Source organism: Haliotis rufescens, unplaced genomic scaffold (assembly GCF_023055435.1).
Source record: "Haliotis rufescens isolate VD_foot unplaced genomic scaffold, xgHalRufe1.0.p SCAF_20, whole genome shotgun sequence".
NCBI classification, from domain to species: domain Eukaryota; kingdom Metazoa; phylum Mollusca; class Gastropoda; order Lepetellida; family Haliotidae; genus Haliotis; species Haliotis rufescens.
In genome coordinates, this window is record NW_025963891.1 from 18,339,955 (window position 1) to 18,358,157 (window position 18,203).

Below are 18,203 nucleotides of genomic sequence, written 5' to 3' on the forward strand. Positions count from 1 at the left end.
TGCAGATAAATGCAGGTATTAAAAAGAAAATAGAAAAACGAGTTGATCGTAAACGCCGATCGACAATTCGGGGGAAACCCCGGAAAGTAGTTCCGGTGTCGCCCCCAGAATAAAATCTCCCCCCCCCCCCCCCCCCCCCCGGCGAATTTATACTGGTACAGTTCCGCCCCTCGAAATAGACTCTCCCCCACCCTACGAAATAAAATCTCCCCTAAGAATATTTCCTACCCCGGTCGTTTTATAAATACTTGCCTTGCAGTTCAATAGTTGAGGGCGTTGCCTAAATGTCGGACCGATTTTTTTTAGCCGAGCGGTCCTATAACCGCGCCTATTGAAATACTACATCATAAATGAAACTAAGTCGCCGAACTTATAAGCATAGTTTTTGCATAGCATTTCAACCGCCTCCCTAAACATGCCCCAAACCGCGTGGCAAACCTCGCACATGGAAACTCAGCCTAAAGGGCGGCGGCTTTTACATAAGCCAGTAAAGCTTGTTTGTCAATCCCCATTGATATATTTATGTATAAAAATCTGTTGAAACAAAATACATTGTAAAGCCTGGTTTGTTTGCATTAAAATCAAAACAAAGGAATCTGTAATTAAAATGGTATCTATCTATTTTTTATATCTATGCATAACTTATATATAGAATGCAAACCGAATTTGATGCGTGTTACTATTTTGTTTGGTTTAATAAAGTGTTTGTAAATATCTCTCGTTCTCATTAATTTCTTCAGTTCTGCCTTGTAGTCGCAAAATGAACGACGTCTCGCGATTTTTTATTAATGAAAAAAGTAGTCACGGTTATCCAATCAAAACGAATAAAACAAGGTCAACCTTGTACGACACACGTGTGACGTACGGATTTAGTATCTTACCACCTGTATCTTCACCACGTGGGTAATAAATAATTCTATATACAACTTTTCTTGAATGGAGCACATTTTAAAAAAAGATAATCAAAGTAAATTCGATATTACCGTGTTTAAAGAATTTATATCAGTAATATATTTCTAACTTAGATCACCCGTATGTAACCCAGGTAAAGCATGCATATCGGGGAACATTGTATATGATGTAATGTAATGTACAGTTTATCGTGTCTTCGTGCTTTAGCATTACACATTGGCTTTTCATATTCCTCTAGGTGTTAATGTTTATTTGTTTGTGGTTTTTTAAATTTTATTTTTTTTCTCTCCTTTATTTGTTCTGGGTAATATATTTATCTAAATATACATTTAGTTACTTGTGTGTGTGGGTTGGGTTTTTTTATTTGGTGATTTTTATTTTTATTGATTTTGCGGGGGTTTTCGGGTGGGGGCACTTTTCCTTTCGTTTTTCATAATAATATTTTGTTTAAGTTGTATATAACGTATGAACCCCTTCTCAGATTACTTTATCTCATTTCTATATGACGTGCTATTTTACTTCTCTGTGTTGTTCTTGTTTTCTCTTCAGTATGAGGTTATACTGTATCATTTTTACTGTTTTGATATTTTGTAATATGTTGTAGTCTTCAGTTATGCAAATCAGTTTCGGTGTGTCTTTTTAACAAGGTGTTCTTCATTAAGATTCACCGCCAGTCCGATTGTAACAATTACATGTACACTTTGCTTTGACGATGCCGGTTGATGTTGGCTGGCGGTGGGTGTTTTTGAATCTATTCTACATGCCAATCATTTCGGGAAGATGATACACATTTCTCTATGTTTTGGGTTACTTTGCTTATATAATTTCCGATTATCATTCTTAGTTTTATTTTTTCTCTTCTGCTGCGGTGATATCCATCCGTATCCAGGACCTTTGCATAGTCCAGATTTAAAGATTATACATCTAAACGAACGCAATCTTAAAGACAAAGTAGATTTAATCAGTGCTGAATTAGATAGTTATGATGTTGTATGTTTAACAGAAACCTGGTTGCACCATGATATTCTAGCCACTGATACCATTTTCATATCGTATCCCGTATCAAGGAATATATTTTAGATCTTAAATCAGAGAATAACGGACAGCCTGAGTTGGAGGCGCGCGTGGATATGCTGACAGTTTTTACGTAGTTAGTGTTAAAACCGAATGTTTGCGAGGATTAATAAGATTTCTGAATTCAGTTACAACAGTAACCGTACATGTATTTGTTACATTAAGTCATTTCATTCAAATTTGTTTGGTATGATTATGTCTTATAATTATTTTCGGATGGAAGGTACAATTACCAAATAAAATATGCTGAAATATCAATTCATTATGACCATAGTTCATAATCTATTTTTTAAAGTAACCCTCCTTACATTAAAGATAACTATTTAAGGAATATAGTACTTAAAGACATTGCAACAAACCGAATAATCATGGGGGAGACTTTATACTGAGGGGGGCGCGAAATATATCCGCCCGGGGGAGATTTTATTTCAGAACAGATTCTCCGGGGGAGAATCTGTACCGGTATAAAATCTCCGGGGGGAGAATGTGTATTGAGGAGAGTTTATATCGGTACACCGGCAAAGGTTCACGGGATCAAATTATTTTAGTAGTGTAGATCTATATGAGTTGAAATATTGGTACTGTCATGTACAGGTGTTTCCGGGTGGAAAAGACGCTTACGTAATTTTATGTGACGGTCATACAAATTGAGTGCAAATAATATGTTATGCTCGTAAATAACAAACGTCAACGCCAGAGAATGATCAGTCTCAATTGTCTGCCAAAACAGATTTCACTGGGCGTAAGTGCCAAAATAGTGATGAAAATTATATGAATGGATCACTGAAAATCAGTGATAGCACCATTGAATACACGTATGGAAATACCATTGCCTACATTATGAACAGTAATAGTTGAATTAAACATAAATCTGATTTTATTTTTTATGATAAATAACGTTTTTGTTATTTATCTTGAGTTTTGTACATTTACATAATCAGATGTAGACAAGAGTCCATCATTGTATTTTTATTGTTGTACAACACTGATGGTATATGGAAAAGAAGTAAATTTTCTTTCGGAATACTGTGGCACGCTACAAAATATGTACCCTTTAAGCCTTGTGACATCAGTGAATCGAAGATAACCACAACAAAAATCGGAACTAGTTTCAGCATATTTCTGTTTTTCCAATCATATATGTGACTCGTCGTAGTACGACTTTTCTTCAGCACATTGAGAGTTGTGGTTGTATGTGTTTGTAGTAGTAGTTAGGCACATTGTATTCAACATTTTGTATTCTTCAAATATATGGACTTTAAATTTGCAAGTTATGTCTTTTTTTATTAATGTCATTTTATATGCTCAATTTCAGATTACACATTAAAATTCTGAATTTACAATGCACTTCTGAAACGTTTGTCTTTCAGCTTTGTGATATAGTATAATTCTGTTTGAAGTGGAGATATGTGTTATAGTTTCATTAAAAGTTTCATTGATTCTTAATTCTGTATTTTTCATGTTCTTTTCTTGATCTGCACAGTAAAACATGTGACGTAATCCTAAAAGTCTTCGATTAAGCATTTTTAGTCAGTTGTTAAGTACTAACATATGGACCGGAATTGGGGTTGGGGGTTGGTGTGTGTGTGTGTGTGGGGGGGGGGGGGGGGGGTCGTCTAAGGCGCCGCAATTCGCTGTGCAGAGTTGCGTCCCTTGGGAACGCCAGAAACCTCTGATTGTTGGTTCGAATCCCGGTTCGCCCCGATTATGTTTCTAGGTTTGTCTGCACCATACCCGTGCTCGTGCGTTTCACCGAAGTGGTAAACCTGTAGTCCTGTATCACCCAAATAGACTTCCTGAATAGCAAATGTTGTTAGTATTAGTTGTTCATGCCATGACTACAAAATGACCAAAAAAACAACAAAGAGATGATGAATTATACATTTTTATTCGACCAATATAGCCGTGTCGTTATTGAAGAGTTTTAAGCACATCAAGGGAATAAAGTTTTTGTATATTCACCAAACCATGTCTTCTATATCCATATAAACAGTAACCAAGATGCACGTAGTCGAAACCATGTAGACATATAGCGCCTGAACGAAGTTTTTATTAATTCGGATTAAGTTCCCCCAACATGTCAGTATTGGCCATGGCCATCCTATAAATAGGTTCAGTTTAGCGTAACACGCCGTTGGCATTATGTTTTTCTGTGAAAACAATACACATAATGTTTGACTATCACAAGAACGCTTTATGTTTGACTACACGTGAATATTCGAATCTCACTCTAACACCATATAATGTCAAACTGAAATATTGTCATTGTTGGTGGGACGGAATTTCCTGAATATATTTACTTTTGTTTGTTTGTTTATTTGTTGTTTAACACCGCAACTCAGCAATATGCCAGCTATATGACGGCGGTCTGTAAATAATCGAGTCTGGACCAGTCAATCCAGTGATTGACATCATGAGCATCGATCCATGCAACTGGAATACGATGACATGCATCAACCAAGTCAGCGAGCCTGACCACCCGATCCCGTTAGTCGCCCCTTACGACAAGCATAGTCGCCTGTTACGGCAAGCATTGGTTGCTGAAGACCTGTTCTACCCCGGATCTTCAACTATTTACTGACTTCAATTGTAAAGAAATACCCGCAATACTGCCATGGATACAGGGAGACAATTATAACGAGACGGCATGGTATGTGGACGGACTGAAGAACTACATGTTATAATTTTATCATTCTTCTCGTTAGCGTTGCGAGACGTCACATAAAAAAAGTCTTTTTGTTGAAAGCGTGAGGTTATTAAAGTGGGACGCTGCCTCACTGTCGGCCGCCGAGTTCCAACCCAGACTATACGTTATAGATGGGGCATTGTCTATGGGTAATTATCAACTGCCAGATGAATATATACTAGTACTCAAAACAAGTTAAACACCCACAATTGGAAGGCTGTGTTGCAAATGCCACTAGCCATGACATATTAACTAGTAATATGAAAAGAAATCGGGTGTTCCTTTACTTCTTTTGTGCATTATACATCAGCAGTTTGGGTTTTGATAGACGTAAATCAAATTTGCTGGGACTGCCAACTGGCCGAGATTATCCCCTCTTTAACAACAGCTATGACGCTATGACTATCTCAGAGTTCGGTGACACACCGTTTAAAAACATGACAAAATAAATGACAAATAGAAACAGGGTTGAACACAATCAATGTGTGAAATGTATCAGTAAAAATATGCGTCCTTGGTCAAACCCACAGTGTACCCTTTAAAATAAGGCAATAGCGACAGCGGACCAGATCGTAGCCAAAACGAGGCTAAGATGGCGGACACTTGCCCCTGAAAAGAAGCCAAAGCAAAACCACGTGAATTTTTAGCAATAATAATCTATACAATAGTGTTAAGTTTGTTCAGAGTAAAGAGTAAAGGGCATGTTAAAATATCGTATATATTTCAGTATGGTTTGTGCAACACATTTACAAATTACTTTAAACCATGAGGGCATAACGGGCGCTGAATACAGATCTTCTGGACAGAATATTACAAAATATGCCCCAATGTATGTCCTCCCTTGCCTTCCTCATTAAAGAGGGGCAGTGGGGTAGCCTAGTGGTTAAAGCGTTCGCTCGTCATGACGAAGACCCGAGTTCGAATTCCCACATGGGTACAATGTGTGAAGCCCATTTCTGGTGTCCCCAGCCGTGATATTGCTGGAATATTGCTAAAAGCGGCGTAAAAACTCATCATGAAAGGGACACCATCTATAGGATACCCACAAACACGGAAATGGTGCAAACAAACAAAGAAACACAATCGCGACGAATCGTGATGCAATGAGATAGCTTTGGTTAGCCTTAGGGGTGCACCGCTGCACAGTTAATTGTGAGCCCTTGAAAACAAGAACGACAGTGGAGGTTAGTCCATGTTTAATATGGCAGTTCTATTCGAACTCAACATTTACAACGTAAACCTGTAAGCCATATTATCGTAAAAACCGCTATTTCATAGTGAGTGAGTGAGTTGGGGTTAACACCGTTTTTAACAGTATTCCAGTTATATCGCGGCGTGTCAGATTAATGTGGGAGGAAAGCCCGAAGTGATACAAGTCTCGGACGTTTACCACTTCGACGAAACCCACGAGCACGGGTATGGTGCTGACAAACCTAGAAACAAAATCGGGGCGAACCGGGATTCGAACCCACAATCATAGGTTTCTGGCGTGCCCAAGGGACGCAACTCTGCACATCGGATCGCGGCGCCTTGGACGACTGGGCCACCCGTGTCCCCGCTATTTCATAGAACATGATTGAATCGTGATATGACGAGGCCTTTCAACTGTGTCTACTTGTTTTGCCTGGAAATGATACCATCTGATTTGCATGGACGGTTTAATCTGTACTTGCAATAGAAGACGGTACATCTGATCCTGTGTTTCGAAGAAACACACTTAAAGTAAGTTTATCAGGTATAACACAGTATTACCGTTATTTGGATCTAGGGTGTCCACGATACTGAGAACCACGTTGAAGGAGGCGGACTCTTCGATGATGGATTTCTGGGCGGGACTCAGCTGCTGCTTCTGGAGATCCGAGACAGCGTTACTCTGCTCGGTCGTCAGCTGGGCCAGCTCGTCGGCCGTGAACGCCTACAGCACGCATAGCATCAGTAACTATAAAATTCATGTACTATTTAATCTGATATATTTCTGACTCCGTGAAGTCAACAAACATACACTTTTCTACTATCCATAGTGAGAGCGCCTTTGAGGTCAAACACCAACGGTGTTAGTGTGAGAGTGTATTTAATGATGGTCATTCGTCACCACTCGCCCCTTTCCGTATAACCTGCAAGACGATCGGCTTGTTCCGGAATAACACGAGTTGGCGGCATAATGGATCATGTTGTCAGCGTCGGCGACATTGTGTCATCGTACCCTGACGGCGTGGATCGTTGCTCATGATATCAATCACTGAACTGTCTGGTCCAGACTCGACTATTACGAGGCCGCCGCCATATAGTTTGAATAATGCTGAATGTGGCGTTAAACAACCAACAAACAAACTTATTGTTGCGTGTGACATATATAACAATTGTATACGATGTTCATTTGTGTTTATTGTTCCCAATACTCACACTGGCCAGGGTAGCTGGGGGCATGGAGGAGATAGCTTCTGGTTCTATCTCCTTGATGTGTTCATTGGTGAACGAGCTGAGGGTGTTCTGGGGAAGTCCACCTGGAGTACAAATACAATACATAGAACTCGGGACCCGTGAAGATCCGGGGTAGAATAGTCTTCAGCAACCCATGCTTCCCGAAAGGCGAGACTATGTTTGTCGTAAGAGGCGACTAACGGGATCAGGCTCGCTGACTTGGTTGATGCATGTCATTGATCCAAAATGCGTGAATCGATGCTCATGATGTCAATCACGGGATTGTCTGGTCCAGACTCGAATATTTACAGACCGCCGTCATATATCTGGGCGCGGCGTTAAACAACAAACAAACAAACATATAGAACTTGGAGATTCTTCTCACGGCCTATACAATACTCAGTAGCCACATCACTTTGGCAGATTTATTTTTAAATCGCAAAAACAAGCTTTTTTTACTGCTTGCTGCCCCGGCGCTTTGAGAAATCCCCCTTTTTATGATGTCATTTGAGGGTGAGAAAACATGTGGTTTGACAAATACATATTAAAGACAAAATTATGCCAAAAAATGAAGTATTATTAATTCTGTTGAAACATCAGTGTCTGTATGTCATTGACATAAAGCATTCCAGAGACGCCGAAATACCTCTTAACACAGGCTAGAACTTTGTCCATTTAATTAATTAAAATATAATCCCTTTGCACATTTATGATCTGCTAGAGTATGTCTTAAAAATGTAAGTTACTTTCTATATTTCGTTAACAAACAATCGACAACTGAATCGCTGCCCAAGTGTGGGTTAAAGTGAAACGCGCCTACGCACTGCATTGCACAGCCCTGCCACAGAGCTTGTTTAGTGTGGGGAGCCCTTAAACTCGCACACGTACAGATTGGTTCACTGTTAACACAGCACAGTATAAATCAACACGTCTACAGAACATAGTGATACTCATGCTGGTCCATTGATAAATCGCAAAGACGGAGCGTGGTGTATTTCGGAGATAGGTGAGGTGAGGTGAAATTGGGTTTAACGTCGCGTCCAAGATTATTGCACTTATATATCGACATGTGTGTGTGTGTGTGTGTGTGTGTGTGTGTGTGTGTGTGTACTAGTCCGGACTGATGCCGATATATAGTGCTAACTCACTGTGACACCATGCCGCAGTTAAACATGAATACGCCACTTAGACACAGTATTGACTCCGAGCCGACCAGTCCTTGTTTTAGCCCCTTAATGCCGAGCGCCAGACAGGGTAGCAACAAGTACCATCTTTTAACGTCTTTTGGTATGACGCGGCCGGTGATCGAACCCCGGACCTTCCGCTCTCCGGGCGGACGCTCTACCACTAGACCACGGAGGCTGTCCTTATTTCGGAGATAACATGTATAAACAAGAGTAATCTACTTTACAGTGAGACTACATCAAATTTTAAAGTAGGTTTATCTCAATTCTACCTTGACGGCAACAGCGCTTTGAAAACGCTGCTCTCTCGCAGCAACTACACCGGGTACAAAGGTCCCCTATCTTAGAACATTCCGAAAACGGGTCGCAGGTAGTTGGTTGGTTTGTTTGTTGTTTAACGCCGCACTCAGCATTATTCCAGCTATATGACGACGGTCTGTAAATAATCGAGTCTGGACCAGACAATCCAGTGATTGACATCATGAGCATCGATCCACGCATTTTGGATCAATGACATGCATCAACCAAGTCAGCGAGTCTGACCACCCGATCCCGTTAGTCGCTTTTACGACAAGCATAGTCACCTTTTACGGCAAGCATGGGTTGCTGAAGACCTATTCTACCCCGGAATCTTCACGGGTCGGTCGCAGGTAGTAATATTTGTAACACATATTACTATATTTCAATATTCAAATACCCATAGTCTTGACTAGTTCAAAATAAGTGTTCAAAACACATAGTTTTTCAAAAAGAAGTTAGCAAATAACCCTCCAAACTGTTTTACATTCGTCGCAATCTGCTGTGCACTGTTTGGGCTTTCGAAGGGTGGAGTGTTTTCCGATGGCATCTGCCAAATCCTTACGGCGGTGGTTGACGGAAACGGCAATGGATATCGATCACACACATTTTGGTAAACGACATGTTGTCATGAATAAAGATAGATTTTAAAATACGTTTTATAATGTTATATTTTACATTCATTGTCGGTTGTTTCAATGAGGAATTTGCCTGTTCCCTAACAATTTCACAAACATTATCTTTTGTATGCAAGATATGTCTTTGTTTAAGGCTTTTTATCTCATTATCGGAGCAGTTATTACGGCCGTGAACATCATATCTGTAAAAAAAACCATGGATATCAAAATACCGTATTTCCTCGCTAGACCGTGTATTAATTTCGCTAGAGCCGCTGATCAGGCGTGCATAAGAGACCTGGTTGTCAAAGAAACAATCGATGTATTCATACACACGTTTTTTGTGTGTGTGAAAAGGATTAATATATTTACACGGGTTTACGTAGCAAAAAGGAAACCTCTTTTTACCCAATCAGAATCAAGTATTCTTCGATGTCATAATAGAATTCACGATAAAACATTGTTCTATCATGACGTCATTTCTGGAGAATCGAATATGCGCTTGCAACTTGATGGCGTCATATTGGACAACGTTATTTTTTAGAGGGAAGTGTCTTGTAAGTTGTTCCCCATAGACGTGGTTGGTTTACGCAGATACACGCAGTGGCCGAACGATCGCATCCACAGGTGGGAGAGATATGTCATTAGGCATAAGGAGAAAAGGTACAGATGATCGACGTGAGGAAAATACCAAACTTAACCCACCTGTTCATAAAATGGACTTGTCCGACATTTCCGAGGTCGGATTCTATTCAGGGAATCATCATTAAATATAATTTGGTTAAATATTTTTTAAGCTTGTACATTTTATCAACATCCTTAAAGAGGCTGTACGTAATGTTGATATCTCATATAAGAAATAAACGACTCGTGGTTTATTCTTCCTGCGGTGTTTTATGTGTAGGATAAAACATATCAGAGGGTTTTTATGAGATGAACCCGAATCCAAGGTATAAAACCAAGGTCTTAAATCTCATAAAAAGGCCGAGGGGAATTGTTATCTAACTTATAAACCGAAAAAAAGGAACTTAAAACAAAATTTATCGACATTTTATGTTTCAAATATACTTTTCACGAACGTTAGGAAACGGGCGTAAAATATCTGTTGCTGGCGTGCAGTTACTTGAAAAAGACATTCTTAATGGCATTGTGACTTGTTAGCCTTGCCTGGGCTACAGATACGATGGTTGCGAGTTCGATCCGCGGGTATATAATGAAAACATTTATCATTTGATTTTATATTTCATAATATTGTGTTAAAATGCAAAATATATTTCTAACGAGAAAAATTCCTTAGTCACAATAAACGGAACTTGTATTAATAAAATCCCGGGGATATTATAACATCACTGTTTATGATATTTAACCCAACTTGAGAACAAAAGGATGACGTCACTAGCGGTTTATAATGTAACAACTCCCACTAGTCCTTTATTTCTTAAATAATTCCTTACGTTGTCCTACCAGTAGTCTGATAAACCGGGTCCGTCGCATACTCACCTACAAACACCCCGAACTCCCCGACCACAGCAGCATCCTTGCCGCTCCAGTCCGACCCCTCCACGGCCACGACTTTGCTGCCCACGGCAGTCAGCTGGGTCTGGTCCATGCACTGCACAGTGTTGAGGTCCTTGGCTGCCTCGCTGGTAATATACAAAACCTTACACAATACACATGACTGGAGTATGTTGACAATGTTCGCCTTTTATTCTTTTCCACAGTGAATCGATTTGCTCATGTTATGAACTGTATATCTGGTCTGGGATCTGTTGGGCGGTCGGGTAGCCTAGTGGTTAAAGCGTTCGCTCGTCACGCCGAAGACCCGGGCTCGATTCCCAACATGGCTACAATATGTGAAGCCCATTTCCGGTGTCCCCCGCCGTGATATTGCTGGAATACACGCAAACTCACTCTGGGATCTGTTCTCCAGATCGTGGTGGTTCAGCTGTAATAACAACAGTCTGTACTCACTGTCTCAGTAATATCCTATAAAAATATAACTTTGTATCGGCGACCTGTAAATATTCATGTCTAATCCAGATGACCATCAGTATTCAGCAACGCCCAACGTCGTCGGGGTACGATGCCAACACCCCTGATCACCCGATCTATTAAGTCGCCTCTCACAACAAACATAGGTTGCTAGGGACCAATTCTAACCCGGAATCTTGACACAAGCTCATTTCTGGTGTCCCCATCAGTGATATTGCTGGAATATTGCTATAAGCGGCGTAAAACCATACTCACTCAGGGATCTATTCTCCAGACCGTGGTGGTTTAGCTGTAGTAATAACAGTCTGTACTCACTGTCTGTGTGTTTGTGTTTAACTCCACACTCAGTAATATCCTATCTATGTAAGGGCGACCTGTAAATATTCATGTCTAGTCCAGATAGACCATCAGTATTCAGCAACGCCCAACGTCGTCGGGGTACGAGGACAACACCCCTGATCACCCGATCTATTAAGTCGCCTCTCACAACAAGCATAGGTTGCTAGGGACCAATTCTAACCCGGAATCCCGGCGGTAATCTCCCCTCAGTGACTGTAAATCATCTTCCCAAAACAAGAGAGTTAACTGACTATAAAAGTCCAGTTTCCACCCTTGCCGAACTAGGCTGGAATTACTGGGCTCGATCGTAGCGCCACCAGTGGCCATTACCAGTTATGTCCCTTCTAAACCTCTCCTATGGACCAATCAGATTCCACCACTCGTATCACTTGCGTTTGCTTCAGACAAAATGGTGACGCCCAGTCAAGATGATCTGATCGATAATCAAGATCTATATTGTGAAAAAACGGGTCTTACATCGCGAAATGCATCAAATCACGTGAGCACCTTGATTAAAAACATGAAAAGACTTGGAAAATATCTGCTGACAACGAGTTAGCGGTGCACATGCTTTGCAAATCCTGCAATCGACCGAAATCTGCACGGCAGTTTACGAACTGGATTTCGATTTCGGTGCGCGAATTTGATTGGACTATGCCAAGACTCGTTAGTCCAGCCAAAATGTAACTCCATAATACCAGCCTAGTTCGGCAAGGGTGGAAACTGGACTTTTATAGTCAGTTAACTCTCTTGCCTCGGGAAGATGCTGTAAATGGTCACGTGTAGACTTACTGTACGGCCGTCTGTTGCATGTCCCCAATCTGAGCTGCTGTGAAGCCACAAACCATGTTGCCCATGTCTCCCAGAGTCTCATCGTCCAACGTCGTCAGGTCAGCTCCCGTCTTGTTCAGGTAGGCCACCATCACATCGGCTGACTGAGACACACACACACACACAAGCGGGCGTTACTCATTTGAAATCATCGTGGCATTATATACCTACTTCTTTAAGTGACATTAGAAGTTGTATGATGAACAAGGGAGATTGTTCTATGGATATAAAGCTTCTAATTACAATGAATGCGGTGTTTCGGCGTAGATATTAACATCGTTATCAAGTAAGTGACGTGAACACATAGTACCAATGTAATTTATAATGAACATTCTTACACTGAATAAAGTGTTTCTCTGCCTCGTGATTCTATTGGGAACAGCTTATGAATCATGTAACATTATCCGGTTTTTATTTCCGTCAGAATATATCATTTCTCGCTCAGAGTGAAAAACAACTATTCATGGTTTCATTATCACACAAATTACAGTAAACTACGCTTATAACGAACTCAAAGGGACCACTTAGTTCAGTTCGTAATAACCGTAGTTCGTTATAAGCATATGTACAGCATAAATACATTGTATGGTCGGTACTAAAAATAGTTCGTTATATCGGTCAGTTCGTTAGAAGGGTGTTCGCTATAAACGTAGTTTACTGTAAGCTCAGAGCCTTAAAGGGGTGGCACAGTTGCCCAAGGGACCGCAATTCGCTGTGGAGATATGCGCCTTTTAGGCTAATGGATGATCGTGGGTTCGAATCCCAAATTTACTTTGGTAACACCTGGTTTTGTTGCTGTAACTTGCAATGATTGATGTGTCAGTATTTGTGTTAAATTGACGCTTCCAAATGCTGGATGTTGGTTAAGGCCGCAGTTATAGATATTTCTGTCATGGCACGTAGCTTGTAAGTAAGTGTGTGTTGATCAGACAAGGAGGCACTGGTGACCCAGTCGTCTAAGGCGCCGCAATTCGCTGTGCGAGTTGCGTCCCTTGGTCACACCAAAAACCTATGATTGTTGGTCCGAATCCCGGTTCGCCCCGATTATGTTTCTAGGTTTGTCAGCACTATACCTGTGCTCGTGGGTCTCACCGAAGTGGTAAACGTATGAGACCTGCATCACTTCGGGCTTTCCTCCCACATTAAGCCGACACGCCGCGATATAACTGGAATACTATTATAAGCGGCGTTAAACCCAACTCCCTCACTCACTTAATCAGACAAGCAACGTTGGGCATGACATACCTTAGCAAGTGGCATGGCGCCCAGCGCTTGGAGGACCTCATCATCCACGTCCAGAGACTGGACCTCCTGTGACGTCAGACAGTCCACCATTGTACCAAGAGCCTGGACGTCGGTTTTGCCCCAGGTTTTGACATCGCTGCCTAGGGCGTCGGCCTACAAGGGAACAGAGTAACACAAGGTAACCTGATATAGCCAGATAAAGGGAAAAAAGCATCCCTTATGTTTTACCAGTGTGCATGAGCTATGTTTGATGATCTACTGATGTGAATGAGGCATGATAAGGTCTACCGATGTGCAAACGATATGCTTGATGCTCTACCAATGTGCATGAGATATGCTTGATGCTCTACCAATGTGCATGAGATATGCTTGATGCTCTACCAATGTGCATGAGATATGTTTTATGCTCCCCCAATGTGCATGAGATATGCTTGATGTTCTACCAATGTGCATGAGATATGCTTGATGCTCTACCAATGTGCATGAGATATGCTTGATGCTCTCCCAATGTGCATGAGATATGCTTGATGCTCTCCCAATGTGCATGAGATATGCTTGATGCTCTCCCAATGTGCATGAGATATGCGTGATGTTCTACCAATGTGCATGAGATATACTTGATGCTCTACCAATGTGCATGAGATATGCGTGATGTTCTACCAATGTGCATGAGATATGCTTGATGCTCTACCAATGTGCATGAGATATGCTTGATGCTCTCCCAATGTGCATGAGATATGTTTGATGCTCCCCCAATGTGCATGAGATATGCGTGATGTTCTACCAATGTGCATGAGATATGCTTGATGCTCTACCAATGTGCATGAGATATGCTTGATGCTCTACCAATGTGCATGAGATATGCTTAATGCTCTCCCAATGTGCATGAGATATGCTTGATGCTCTCCCAATGTGCATGAGATATGCGTGATGTTCTACCAATGTGCATGAGATATGCTTGATGCTCTACCAATGTGCATGAGGTGAAATTGGGTTTAACGTCGCGTCCAAGATTATTGCACTTATATAGCGACGTGCATGCACGTGTATGTGTGTGTGTGGCTGCTTGTACTAGTCCGGACTGATGCCGATTTATAGTGCTAGCTCACTGAGATACCATGCCGCAGTTTAACATGAATACCCCGCTCAGACACAGTATACTGACTCCGAGCCGACCAGTCCTTGTTTTAGCCCCTTAATGCCGAACGCCAGACAGGGTAACAACAAGTACAATCTTTTAACGTCTTTTTGTATGACACGGCCCGGGATCGAACCCTGGACCTTCCGCTCTCCGGGCGGACGCTCTACCACTAGACCACGGAGGCGGTCACCAATGTGCATGAGATATGCGTGATGTTCTACCAATGTGCATGAGATATGCTTGATGCTCTACCAATGTGCATGAGATATGCTTGATGCTCTCCCAATGTACATGAGATATGCGTGATGTTCTACCAATGTGCATTAAATATGCTTGATGTTCTACCAATGTGCATGAGATATGCTTGATGCTCTACCAATGTGCATGAGATATGCTTAATGCTCTACCAATGTGCATGAGATATGCTTGATGCTCTACCAATGTGCATGAGATATGCTTGATGCTCTACCAATGTGCATGAGATATGCTTGATGCTCTACCAATGTGCATGAGATATGCGTGATGCTCTACCAATGTGCATGAGATATGCTTGATGCTCTACCAATGTGCATGAGATATGCTTGATGCTCTACCGATACGAATATGTGAAATATTCTACCCATATTCATGAGGTGCACACAAGATATGTCTCAATGTGTATGCGAAATTGTCTTTGCTTTACATTCGTGAACACTTGGTGTTCCATCGATTTATATCTGATGTAGGTCAGCACATCTACCCGTCTGTATGGGATATGTCAGATTTTTAAATGATATACATAAAATATACCTGATGTTCTATAGATGTGAATGAGATATATTTCGTTACTGTCATCTGTATGAGATATATCACAAGCTCAGCTTGTGTTGGTGAGACATGTACGTGAGCGAGACAGCCTTTGGGGTGCTCTATCGTTGTGCGATGTTGTACTGACGTGCATGAGCTGATCCCTGAGTGCAGCACACTGAGCAGCGTTCCATTTCGTCGTGGACAGTTGGGCCAGACAACCTCCCACCTCAGCTGGAGCCAGACCGGCGATTTGGCTGGCTGTAAGGAAGTCCAAGTTGCTCCCGAACTCAGAGACAGTCGTGCAGTCGCCACTACCTGGAACATACCAGGACGTGGTATCACGCAGTGTAAATTGGTAAACCAGGTTTCAGGACTTTTTCCTTAGGCACCTTAAACCTTGAAAATATTTGTCTGACACAAAAAACACCTTGTCCAAATCTTCTCAAAAGACCGACCTGGAGTAAATCATTTAAATAAATTAAATAAATTGAGACACACGTCTCCATTCCTATAAGAAACATAGAAACAAATCTTATTGATATCGGGAGAACACGTCAGACCATATCTACTGAAACTGACCACTGTCCTGAGCCTGCTGTTAGTTTGGCCGTACACCTACCTGTCGCCCTCTTCCTCCTGTACAGACCTCTAATGTAACGGAGGTAGACACCTACACCTACACCCACACCCACCTGTCGCCCTCTGTCCTAGGTCTGCTGTAAGAGAGGTTCACCATCCACCCACCTGTCGCCCTCTGTCCTAGGTCTGCTGTGAGGAAGGTTCACCGTCCACCTACCTGTCGCCCTCTTCCTTCTGTACAGACCTCTGATGTAACGGAAGTTGACACCCACACCTACACCTACACCCACCTGTCGCCCTCTGCCCTAGGTCTGCTGTAAGGGAAGTTCACCGTCCACCGACCTGTCGCCCTCTTCCTCCTGTACAGACCTCTGATGTAACGGAGGTTGACACCTACACCCACACCCACCTGTCGCCCTCTGTCCTAGGTCTGCTGTGAGGGAGGTTCACCGTCCACCTACCTGTCGCCCTCTTCCTTCTGGCAGCTTGCTGCTGGTTGGCTGTGGTCACCTCGATGGCAAAGTTCCACAAGTCCCCAGAGGCCTTCTTCACCGCCGTCATGTATGTCGTCTTTTCCTCCGTACCGATGTCCCTGTTGTCTCTCTTCTCTTGTTCCTCACGGAACTCAGACACCTTCTCCATCACCCCTTGGAGGATTGAGACCAGTTCCTCCTTCAGGGCCTGGAGGACGGAACATACTTTCAGTGCACAGTGTGTTCAGTGTTCGCCAACACATGTCGGGATTGTTTCGTGTTCAATTGAAGCCAATATATTGTAGGTTAATGACAGTAAAACATAAACAGTAACTTTTCCTTTCAATATATGTTAAGGAATATACATTGACTTTCACAGTGAGTCACTTTATGTAAAGCAATCAATTTTGGCTAAGTATATGTTGCAAGAGAAAAGCTAGTTTGTATGATAAGCATTCATTTTTTTTGTTTATAAGGGATGGTCATACATAGTTACAAAAATGGAACTTGGTTTGGTTTATCAGTATGTAAGCTGTCCTCTGGGATATAATACTGTTACATGTTATCTTTTAATAAATTATAATTACTAAATTCATGTCAGTGGCTGGAATCTCGTCCAGAGCGAACACCATAGCTGCCCCAAGATCTTCCAAGTCACTTGCTTGAATCCTGCAAAGAAATGGTTGAATGGCGTTAACATATCTAACATATCTAATCACTAGTTTAATCATTCCCGTGATCATAAGAAAAATTCAGTGGAGAATATATTCAGTCAGTACTTACGTGCAGACCATTGGATATCGTGGGAGGGACCTGGTATTGGTGTAAGAGACAAAATATTTTTTTCTGTCACTGCCTCCAAAACGAAAGGAGGATCAGAACATTTTTTTCAAAACACTGTTTTGTTATGACATCAAGTTTCTCTATAAAACTAAGGCTGAATTATTTTTCCCAGTGTTTTCAGCATAAAAATGTGCTTTTCAAACAAATCCACACACGCACGCACGCACGCACGCACGTAAACACGCACACGCACACGCACACGCACACGCACACACACACACCAGAATATCGAATGGTTAGTCCTTACACGACTCTGATTTGATTTTGTTTCAAATATCGATGACACATTTCGTTAACTTGATGTGTTGCTGTGTCGTCCCAGGTCCGGTAATATAAGCAAGTAGTGATGAACCCTAGCAAGGCACTGGTCACTGCCTCAGATCTGATGTCACCTAAAAATTCCGCAGTTCCCCAAAACATTTGTTTCACTACAAATGAGCATGTACGTGTGTGTGATAGAGTTCTTTTTGATTCAATCTGGTCCTTACTTCGTGACTGCAGCCAAGAGCTTCTTGACGATGGCCTTCTTCGTGGTCACGTCCAGCTGGGGACACTTCAGAAAGTACATGCCGTATTTCTTGAAGGCGTCGGTGGTCATCTTGTTGACGTCGCCAGCGCTCATGCCGCACATGGCGAAGGGGCCGATAAGGTCGATGTCGTCAGCAGAAAACGACGTTTTCTGTGTCTCCTACGGCAAGGAATTCAGAGCTCAGTGATTGACGAAAGAATATTCTAAATAATGGAACATTAACGCTTGAAAATGAATATGAAAGCACAATC

General features: G+C 41.9%; 1 protein-coding gene across 1 annotated transcript in view; it reads right to left on the minus strand.

Annotated features, from left to right (window-relative positions):
• Positions 1 to 4,430: 4,430 nt before the first annotated feature.
• The window catches only part of LOC124132966, a 48,663-nt gene continuing 34,890 nt past the window's right edge, over positions 4,431 to 18,203 (minus strand). The window contains exons 16-25 of the mRNA XM_046497153.2: positions 17,912 to 18,111; positions 17,168 to 17,249; positions 16,569 to 16,788; positions 15,674 to 15,843; positions 13,599 to 13,751; positions 12,315 to 12,457; positions 10,692 to 10,834; positions 7,076 to 7,176; positions 6,425 to 6,587; positions 4,431 to 5,281 (exon numbers count right to left, since the gene is read on the minus strand). Of these exons, the coding sequence (XP_046353109.2) occupies positions 5,211 to 5,281; positions 6,425 to 6,587; positions 7,076 to 7,176; positions 10,692 to 10,834; positions 12,315 to 12,457; positions 13,599 to 13,751; positions 15,674 to 15,843; positions 16,569 to 16,788; positions 17,168 to 17,249; positions 17,912 to 18,111 (1,446 nt within the window). The 3' untranslated portion in view covers positions 4,431 to 5,210. The remainder of the gene's footprint in view (positions 5,282 to 6,424; positions 6,588 to 7,075; positions 7,177 to 10,691; positions 10,835 to 12,314; positions 12,458 to 13,598; positions 13,752 to 15,673; positions 15,844 to 16,568; positions 16,789 to 17,167; positions 17,250 to 17,911; positions 18,112 to 18,203) is intronic.